The sequence below is a fragment of the Homarus americanus genome, unplaced genomic scaffold (assembly GCF_018991925.1).
Source record: "Homarus americanus isolate GMGI-L3 unplaced genomic scaffold, GMGI_Hamer_2.0 scaffold56070, whole genome shotgun sequence".
Lineage (NCBI taxonomy): Eukaryota > Metazoa > Arthropoda > Malacostraca > Decapoda > Nephropidae > Homarus > Homarus americanus.
The window spans coordinates 27,672-39,684 of NW_024743766.1; the positions used below are offsets into that span (position 1 = coordinate 27,672).

A 12,013-nucleotide genomic window follows, 5' to 3' on the forward strand; every position below is an offset into this window, starting at 1 on the left:
TCACTATTACAGCCCTCTCGCTCGCTATTACCGCCCTCTCATCCCTCTCGCTTCCTTCTATACTACCTACTTTTCCTGTCTCCTTTCATCTCCACTCCCCACTCTCCCTCCCTCTCTCCTCAACTCCCTACTTTCCCTCCTTCTCTCCCCAACTCCCTACTCTCCCTCCATCATTCCTTCTCTCCCCAAACCCCAACTCTCCCTCCCTCCTTCCTTCTCTCCCCAATTCCTTACTCTCCCTCCCCCTTCCTTCTCTCCCCAACTCCTTACTCTCCCTCCCTCCCTCCTTCCTTCTCTCCCCCAAATCCCAACTCTCCCTCCCCCTTCCTTCTCTCCCCCAGCTCCTTACTCCTCCCTCCCTCCTTCCTTCTCTCCCAACTCTCCCTCCATCCATCTCCACTCTTTAATCTCCCTCCCTCTCTACCCCCACCTCACCACTAGTGCTAAAAGCCTCACAAAACACGACTAAAGACACGCTAGTTTTTATTCTTTCTCCCAAAGTTTCGTCATTCATCACCAGGGGCCCACAATCACCGCAGGATGGAGAGAGGTGGCTGACGACTCCCGCACCGTCAACCATAATCCCTGAAGGAGTCCTATCATTCCATAGGATCTCTGCTTGTGTGATATCTTTCGTTGCAATAAAAATAATAATAATGATAATAATAATGGAGAAGTTATGGCTGTAAGGGGAGGTTGGAGGCCATGAAAAGTATTAGTGGTAGTGAAATACACACACACACACAAGACGTATTTTAATTATCTCAACCTGTACTGTTCACACTATCACACCTGTACTGTACACACTATCACACCTGTACTGTACACACTATCACACCTGTACTGTACACACTATCACACCTGTACTGTACACACTATCACCTCTGTACCGTACACACTATCACACCTGTACTGTACACACTATCACACCTGTACTGTACACACTATCACCTCTGTACCGTACACACTATCACACCTGTTCACACTATCACACCTGTACTGTACACAATTATCACCTCTGTACCGTACACACTATCACACCTGTACCGTACACACTATCACACCTGTCCTGTACACACTATTACACCTGTACTGTACACACTATCACACCTTTATTGTACACACTATCACACCTGTACTGTACACACTATCACACCTGTACTGTACACACTATCACACCTGTACTGTACACACTATCACCTCTGTACCGTACACACTATCACACCTGTACTGTACACACTATCACTCCTTTACTATTCACACTATCACACCTGTACTGTACACACTATCACACCTTTACTGTACACACTATCACACCTGTACTGTATACACTATCACACCTGTACTGTACACACTTATCACCTCTGTACCATACACACTATCACACCTTTACTGTTCACACTATCACACCTGCACTGTACACACTGTCACCTCTGTACTGTACACACTATCACACCTGTACTGTACACACTATCACACCTGTACTGTACACACTTATCAAATCTGTACCGTGTACACTATCACACCTTTACTGTTCACTCTATCACACCTGTACTGTACACACTATCACCTCTATACTGTACACACTATCACACCTGTACTGTTCACACTATCACACCTGTACTGTACACACTTATCACCTCTGTACCGTACACACTATCACACCTTTACTGTTCACACTATCACACCTGTACTGTACACACAATCACCTCTGTACCGTACACACTATCACACCTTTACTGTTCACACTATCACACCTGTACTGAACACACTTATCACCTCTGTGCTATACACACTATCACACCTTTACTGTTCACACTATCACACCTGTACTGTACACACTATCACACCTGTACTGTACACTATCACACCTTTACTGTACACTATCACACCTGTACTGTACATATCACCTCTGTGCCAGTACACACTATCACACCTTTACTGTTCACACTATCACACCTTTACTGTTCACTCTATCACACCTGTACTGCACACTATCACCTCTATACTGCACTATCACACCTGTACTGTTCACACCTATCACACCTGTACTGTACACATATCACCTCTGTGCCACACACACTATCACACTTTACTGTTCACACTATCACACCTGTACTGTACACTATCACCTTTGTTCACTCTATCACACCTGTACTGTACACACTATCACCTATACTGTACACACTATCACACCTGTACTGTTCACAACTATCACACCTGTACTGTACACATTATCACCTCTGTACCGTACACCATCACACCTTACTGTTCACACTATCACACCTGTACTGTACACACTATCACCTATACTGTACACACTATCACACCTGTACTGTTCACACTATCACACCTGTACTGTACACACTTATCACCTTGTACTCACACCATCACACCTTTACTGTTCACACTATCACACCTGTACTGTACACACTTATCACTCTGTACTGTACACACTATCACACCTTTACTGTACACACTATCACACCTTACTGTACACACCATCACACCTGTACTGTACACACCATCACACCTGTACTGTACCACTATCACACCTTATTGTACACACCATCACACCCTGTACACACTATCACCTCTGTACCGTACACACCATCACACCTGTACTGTACACACTATCACACCTTTACTATTCACACTACTTATCACACCTGTACTGTACACACTATCACACCTGTACTGTTCACACTATCACACCTGTACTGTACACACTATCACACCTGTACTGTACACATATCACCCTGTACTGTACACACTATCACACCTTTATTGTACACACTATCACACCTGTACTGGTACACACTATCACCCTCTGTACTGTACACACTATCACCTCTGTACTGTACACACTATCACACCTGTACTGTACACACTATCACACCTGTACTGTACACACTTATCATTTATACCGTACACACTGTCACACCTATACTGTTCACACTATCACACCTGTACTGTACACACTTATCACCTCTGTACGTACACACTATCACACCTTTCTGTTCACACTATCACACCTGTACTGTACACAATTATCACCTCTGTACTGTACACACTATCACACCTGTACTGCACACACCATCACACCTGTACTGTACAATACATCACCCTGTACTGTACACACTATCACACCTGTACCGGTACACACTATCACACCTGTCCTGTACACACATTACACCTGTACCTGTACACACTATCACATCCTTATTGTACACACTATCACACCTGTACTGTACACACTATCACACCTGTACTGTACACACCATCACACCTGTACTGTACACACATCACCCCTGTACCGTACACACTTCATCACACCTGTACTGCACACCATCACTCCTTTACTATTCACACCATCACACCTGTACTGTAACAGCACACCTTTACTGTACACACCATCACACCTGTACTGTACACACTATCACACCTGTACGAACACCATCACACCTGTACTGTACACACCATCACCCCTATACTGTACACACATCACACCTGTACTGTTCACACTATCACACCCACTGCACACACTTATCACCTCTGTACTGTACACCATCACACCTTTACTGTTCACACTATCACACCTGTACTGTACACACTATCACCTCTATACTGTACACACTATCACACCTGTACTGTTCACACTATCACACCTGTACTGTACACACTTATCACCTCTGTACCGTACACACTATCACACCTTTACTGTTCACACTATCACACCTGTACTGTACACAATTATCACCTCTGTACCGTACACACTATCACACCTGTACTGTACACACCATCACATCCGTACTGTACACAATTATCACCCTGTACCGTACACACTATCACACCTGTACCGTACACACTATCACACCTGTCCTGTACACTATTATTACACCTGTACTGCACACTATCACACCTTTATTGTACACACTATCACACCTGTACTGTACACACTATCACACCTGTACTGTACACACTATCACACCTGTACTGTACACACTATCACTCCTTTACTATTCACACTATCACACCTGTACTGTACACACTATCACACCTTTACTGTACACACTATCACACCTGTACTGTATACACTATCACACCTGTACTCACACTTATCACCTCTGTACATACACACTATCACACCTTTACTGTTCACACTATCACACCTGCACTGTACACACTGTCACCTCTGTACTGTACACATATCACACCTGTACTGTACACTATCACACCTGGCTGTACACACTTATCAAATCTGTACCGTGTACACTATCACACCTTACTGTTCACTCCATCACACCTGTACTGTACACACTATCACCTCTATACTGTACACACTATCACACCTGTACTGTTCACATCTCACACCTGTCTGTACACACTATCACACCTGTACTGTACACACTTATCACCTCTGTACCGTACACACTGTCACACCTGTACTGTTCACACTATCACACTTGTACTGTACACACTTATCACCCTGTACCGTACACACTATCACACCTGTACTGTTCACACTATCACACCTGTACTGTACACACTATCACACCTGTACTGTACACACTATCACACCTTTACTGTACACACTATCACACCTGTACTGTACACACTATCACCTCTGTACCGTACACACTATCACACCTGTACTGTACACACTATCACACCTTTACTGTACACACTATCACACCTGTACTGTACACACTATCACCTCTGTACCGTACACACTATCACACCTGTACTGTACACAATTATCACCTCTGTACCGTACACACTATCACACCTGTACCGTACACACTATCACACCTGTCCTGTACACACTATTACACCTGTACTGTACACACTATCACACCTTTATTGTACACACTATCACACCTGTACTGTACACACTATCACCTCTGTACTGCACACTAATTCATCACACCTTTACTGTACACACCATCACACCTGTACTGTACACACTATCTATCACACCTGTACTGTACACACTATCACACCTGTACTGTACACACTATCACACCTGTACTGTACACACTTATCAAATCTGTACCGTGTACACTATCACACCTTTACTGTTCACTCTATCACACCTGTACTGTACACACTATCACCTCTATACTGTACACACTATCACACCTGTACTGTTCACACTATCACACCTGTACTGTTCACACTATCACACCTGTACTGTACACACTTATCACCTCTGTACCGTACACACTGTCACACCTGTACTGTTCACACTATCACACCTGTACTGTACACACTTATCACCTCTGTACCGTACACACTATCACACCTTTACTGTTCACACTATCACCTCTGTACCGTACACACTATCACACCTTTACTGTAATACTGACTATCATACCTGTACCGTACACACTATCACACCCGTATTCGTACACAATTATCACCTCTGTACTGCACACACTATCACACACCTTTTACTGTACACACACTATCACTCCTGTACTGTCTACAATTATCACACCTGTACTGTACATTACTCATCACCTCTGTACCGTACACACTATCACACCCGTACTGCACACACTATCACACCTTTACTGCACACACTATCACACCTGTACTGTACACAATTATCAATTCTGTACCGTACACACTATCACACCTTTAATACACATCACACCTGTACTGTTCACACTATCACACCTGTACTGTACACAATTATCACCTCTGTACCGTACACACTATCACACCTGTACCGTACACACTATCACACCTGTCCTGTACACACTATTACACCTGTACTGTACACACTATCACACCTTTATTGTACACACTATCACACCTGTACTGTACACACTATCACACCTGTACTGTACACACTATCACACCTGTACTGTACACACTATCACCTCTGTACCGTACACACTATCACACCTGTACTGTACACACTATCACTCCTTTACTATTCACACTATCACACCTGTACTGTACACACTATCACACCTTTACTGTACACACTATCACACCTGTACTGTATACACTATCACACCTGTACTGTACACACTTATCACCTCTGTACCATACACACTATCACACCTTTACTGTTCACACTATCACACCTGCACTGTACACACTGTCACCTCTGTACTGTACACACTATCACACCTGTACTGTACACACTATCACACCTGTACTGTACACACTTATCAAATCTGTACCGTGTACACTATCACACCTTTACTGTTCACTCTATCACACCTGTACTGTACACACTATCACCTCTATACTGTACACACTATCACACCTGTACTGTTCACACTATCACACCTGTACTGTACACACTTATCACCTCTGTACCGTACACACTATCACACCTTTACTGTTCACACTATCACACCTGTACTGTACACACAATCACCTCTGTACCGTACACACTATCACACCTTTACTGTTCACACTATCACACCTGTACTGAACACACTTATCACCTCTGTGCTATACACACTATCACACCTTTACTGTTCACACTATCACACCTGTACTGTACACACTATCACACCTGTACTGTACACACTTATCACCTCTGTGCTATACACACTATCACACTATCGAGGGTGTTAGTGTGGCCAGCAGCATCGTGTCGTTGTGTTCCACCTCGCATTAGCACTATTTTATCTGGAGTCTGATGGCCAGTGATGACGCACCCAATTAATGCATCTGATTTAGTAGTCCATTTTGTCAAAATAAATACGACCGCTTGTTTTTTGTGTTGGCAATATTTTCAGTGTGTCATTTCAGTATTGGGTGTTGTGTTGTGTGTGTATGTGTGTTGTGTTGTGTTGTGTGTCAGGGTGTTGTGTTGTGTGTCAGGGTGTTGTGTTTCAGGGTGCTGTGTTGTGTGTGTGTTTGTTGTGTTGCGTTGTGTTGTGTGTCAGGGTGTTGTGTTGTGTGTCAGGGTGTTGCGTTGTGTGTCAGGGTGTTGTGTTTCATGGTGGTGTGTGTGTGTGTGTGTGTGTGTGTGTGTGTGTGTGTGTGTGTGTGTGTGTGTGTGTGTGTGTGTGTGTGTGTGTGTGTGTGTGTGTGTGTGTGTGTGTGTGTGTGTGTGTGTGTGTGTGTGTGTTTGTTTGTTGTTTTGTGTTGGTGTTGTCTGTCAGTGTTAAAGTGTCTTACAATGTGTTTCCAGTACATGCTCTTATAAAGACGCATCGAAATAACTATCAAGTGCAGTAGTCATTTGTAGCGTCGAGTCACACCTAACCTAACTATCAGTCATGGGTCAGCTCTTGTAATGTATTGTGTCAATTAAGGAAATAGGATAAAAATGACATAAATATACACACCTGTAGAGAAATGGCTTTAATAAATACACACCTGTAGAGAAATGACTTAATGAATACAACACCTGTAGAGAAATGGCTTAATAAAATACACACCTGTAGAGAAATGACTTAATGAATATGTACACACCTGTAGAGAATTGGCTTAATGAATATACACACCTGTAGAGAAATGACTTAATGAATATACACACCTGTAGAGAAATGGCTTAATAAATACACACCTGTATAGAAATGGCTTAATAAATACACACCTGTAGAGAAATGACTTAATGAATATACACACGTGTAGAGAAATAACTAAATGAATATACACACCTGTAGAGAATTGGCTTAATGAATATACACACCTGTAGAGAAATGACTTAATGAATATACACACCTGTAGAGAAATGGCTTAATAAATACACACCTGTATAGAAATGGCTTAATAAATACACACCTGTAGAGAAATGACTTAATGAATATACACACGTGTAGAGAAATAACTAAATGAATATACACACCTGTAGAGAAATGACTAAATGAATATACACGCCTGTAGAGAAATGACTTAATGAATATACACACCTGTAGAGAAATGGCTTAATAAATACACACCTGTATAGAAATGGCTTAATAAATACACACCTGTAGAGAAATGACTTAATGAATATACACACGTGTAGAGAAATAACTAAATGAATATACACACCTGTAGAGAATTGGCTTAATGAATATACACACCTGTAGAGAAATGACTTAATGAATATACACACCTGTAGAGAAATGGCTTAATAAATACACACCTGTATAGAAATGGCTTAATAAATACACACCTGTAGAGAAATGACTTAATGAATATACACACGTGTAGAGAAATAACTAAATGAATATACACACCTGTAGAGAAATGACTAAATGAATATACACGCCTGTAGAGAAATGGCTGAAGGAATATACACACACCTGTAAAATATACGTACATACATGCATACTGGTATATTTTCCACCGTAGATCATGAAAAGATTAAAGTACAGTATTTAAAAAAAAGTTGGGATGTGAAAAAGCTGCTCCAATATTGTGATGAAATATAATACACAAGTTAATGAAGAATACTGATTTGGTGATTACAGGTGATTACAGCAGTGGTTACTAAAATAAATTGATTACAGGGAATATATTACAGTGAACTTTGGATGTTATTATAGAAGGGTAGGGAGACTTTTGCTATAATCCACGAATTATAGGAAATATAAACGCATATAGAGAGTTATAGTGTAGGGTGTAATTATATAGGGCTCCTGTACGTTGTAAACAGGTTAGGTTGTAGACATAACTGTAGGGAGGGTTATAGTGTCCGTGATCCAGTTGTTAGTGTACGTGGTAAACAGGTTAGGTTGTAGACATGACTGTAGGGAGGGTTGTAGTGTCCGTGATCCAGTGAGAGAGAGAGAGAGAGAGAGAGAGAGAGAGAGAGAGAGGACTCCAAAATCACTATCAAAATTCACCTTCACTTCATAAATCATCACTCTCTTCTTACACTCTCACACACCCCCATCAATTATATACGAGTCATGAGAAACATGACAGAGAGAACATGATGGAATGGATACATGTTCTTCTTTCTAACCATTAAATCCCTTCACTTTCACCTTCACTGTCATGTTCTCCCGGCAGGTGCAGGTGGGAGACAACATCACGGTTTCAGTGTTGTTGTTGGACGTGACGCGAGAACATCACGGGCGGCAGCTAGTGTGTCGGGCCCAGCACCCTACCTTGTCTGACGCCACCCTTGAGGATATTTACACCCTTGACGTCTCATGTGAGTACTAAGTGCGTGTGTGTGTGTGTGTGCGTGGGGGGGTGTCTGTGTTTGTGCGTTGATTGTTACATATTTTTTTTATTACGAAAGCATACATATTGTTACACATCTATAGTTTACAAGCGTTTGCTCTTAAAATTTCAAACATATAATTTTACATATTTTCATAACCCAACCCAACCCAACCCAAAATTATCATCATGCTTCAAAAAAATTCCAACACAATTTACATACCTGCGTCAGGAAAACAACTGAGAAGATTTTTATGTTATTGCAAGAAAATAAATTCCTCTCAGTTTGTTGCAAGTCTCAGGACAAGAAAGATGTCTTGTGTCTTCTGAACATTACGAAAAACAACAACAATAACTGGATTTACTCTTCATGTCACTGGTTTTATAAATTCTGCAGAAAACACTTGAGGTAGACGACTGTTCTTTCCTTGCAACATTTCCCTCCGAGTGAGTTATTGTGTGTGTGTGACTGTTTGTGTAGGGAAGACTGGCACGTATTTGTTCACACTACGCAGGGTGAGCGTTTATTGGGGTAGAGTGCATTATTATTGTTCTTGGTATATACATAACACACACACACACACACACACACACACACACAAATGAGTTGGTCGCTTTTCCTGAAACTTGACAGAAGAGATGAGTATTATCCAGGGAGAGAGAGAGAAAATTGCTTTAAGTCTGGCAGGGAAAAGTTGCTTAACTACCTGGATCCAAAGATTTTAGTCCTGACCCACAAGAAAGTTAATGAGCTGCTGGACATGTTCATAAATTAAGGAAAGACACACAAGTGGCAGTCTCTCTCAGGTACTGTAGATACCTTGAATATACCTGTGATATCACCTTGTATCTGTGTCTAATATGTGGGGAAGGACACATGGTATATCACCCCATATATACGTCTAATATCAGGGGAGTAATTGGACGTCAAAAATATACCCCCTGAAGATCAGTCATTAGTATGGAAGAGTAGAGAGAAGTATTAGTGTTTAAACTATAAGACTATTAGACGGCAGGGATGGATTGTATCAAAAACAGAGGTAGACAGAGAGATGGAGGAAGGGAGGAAGGAAGGAGAGGGTAAAGGAAGGAAGGAGAGAAGGAAGAAAGGAAAGAACGATAGAGGTTGAGAAGAAAGGGGTCGGGAGAAGAGGAGGGGGGAGAAGGAAGGAATGAAGGAATAAAGGAAGGCGAGAAGGAAGGAGGGCGCGTGAGAATGAATGAATGAAGGAAGGCAAGCGAGAGGGGAGGGCGCGTGAAAAAAAAGGAAAGAAGGAAGACGAAAAGGAAGGAGGTCACATGAGAATGAAGGAAAGGAGGAAGGAAGGAGTGAGGGAGGAAGGAAGGAAGGAGAGAGGGACCGGGAAATGTTCAATAACCAGACCGGCTGTATGATAATTGTGTTACGTCTTGGTGAGGTTCTGCTTCCTGCCTACCTCCACCAACCCACCCCAACCCACCCATCCCATCCAAACCCACCCATCCCATCCATCCCAACTCAACCAACCAACCCAAACCCAAACCCCAACCCAACCCACCCAACGCACCACCTTGCACTCCACCCCACACCCATCCAACCCACCCACACATCCCTGTCACAGCTCACAGCCATGAGGATTTAACACACACACACACACACACACACCAATTTGCTTTTCGGTTTCGCCTTATCTCCGTCTGTTATATATCTTTCTTTCTTTCAATCTGTCTCTATTATTCTTTCCTTCTCTTTCTCTTTCTTTCTCTTTACATCCCCCTTTTTCTTGCCTTCTTTCTTTCATTATCTTTTTTTTTCTCACCGCTGGTTCTCCTTAACTCGGAGTAGCTTGCCTCAAACACTCACAAAGTTGATTTCATACAATGGCTTATTATTGTGTGTGTGTGTGTGTGTGTGTGTGTGTGTGTGTAAATAATAATAATAATTTACGGTTTATTGAAAAAGTTCTGCAGCCCGAAGGCTGAAAATATACATTGGACATAAATGACTTATTACATACATTGGTGGTTTAACAAAAGCCTTCATTAGAGAAAGGCAAAGGAACATACAGTGAACATACAGATTAATGTAGGTGTTGAACAGCAAACTCGTAGTGTAGTAACTCCCTCCCAGATGGTTCTAGGAGGAACTCACGTGGTGTAGTAGTTCCCTCAGATGGTGTTATGAGGGGCCTCACGTGGTGTAGTAATTCCCTCACAGATGGTGTTATGAGGGACCTCACGTTGTGTAGTAATTACCTCACAGATGGTGTTATGAGGGGCCTCACGTGGTGTAGTAACTCCCTCACAGATGGTGTTATGAGGGGCATCACGTGGTGTAGTAATTTCCTCACAGATGGTGTTATGAGGGGCCTGACGTGGTGTAGTAATTCCCTCACATTTGGTGTTATGAGGGACATGTGGTGTAGTAATTCCCTCACATATGGTGTTATGAGGGACATGTGGTGTAGTAATTCCCTCACATATGGTGTTATGAGGGACATGTGGTGTAGTAATTCCCTCACAGATGGTGTTATATGAGTGAGGTGTGGTCTTAGGCCTTCCTATCGTAGCCGGATTAACACATCGCTGGTTGTTGTTGGGTCTCGCGGGGGCCGTTATCACTGGGTACCTGGGACCTCACTGTGTGAAGGTTAACTTGGGTACGACTGTTACTGTTGAGTTGTTCTCACTGACTTAAGCACTGTTCACCACTGTTCACCTGTGTTTAACACTGGTTCCGTTCCTTTCCTAAATGAAATTGTAACTTCTAGCGAGAACTTGTTGATATTCCGGTGGGGAGGAGGGTTCAGGGGAGGGGGTTGGTATGGGCCAACTTAACAGTTGACCTGGCTGCTCCGAGAGGAGCGCCAGGTACGTCTTGACCCTTCGGTGGTCAAGGATG

At 42.5% G+C, this 12,013-nt stretch overlaps 1 protein-coding gene across 1 annotated transcript in view; it reads left to right on the forward strand.

Moving 5' to 3' along the window:
- The window catches only part of LOC121877516 (cell adhesion molecule 4-like), a gene marked incomplete at its 5' end in the record, with an annotated part of 42,286 nt that overhangs the window by 27,356 nt on the left and 2,917 nt on the right, over positions 1-12,013 (forward strand). Inside the window, 1 exon segment of the mRNA XM_042383285.1 lies at positions 8,977-9,121. Coding sequence (XP_042239219.1) covers positions 8,977-9,121 — 145 coding nt within the window.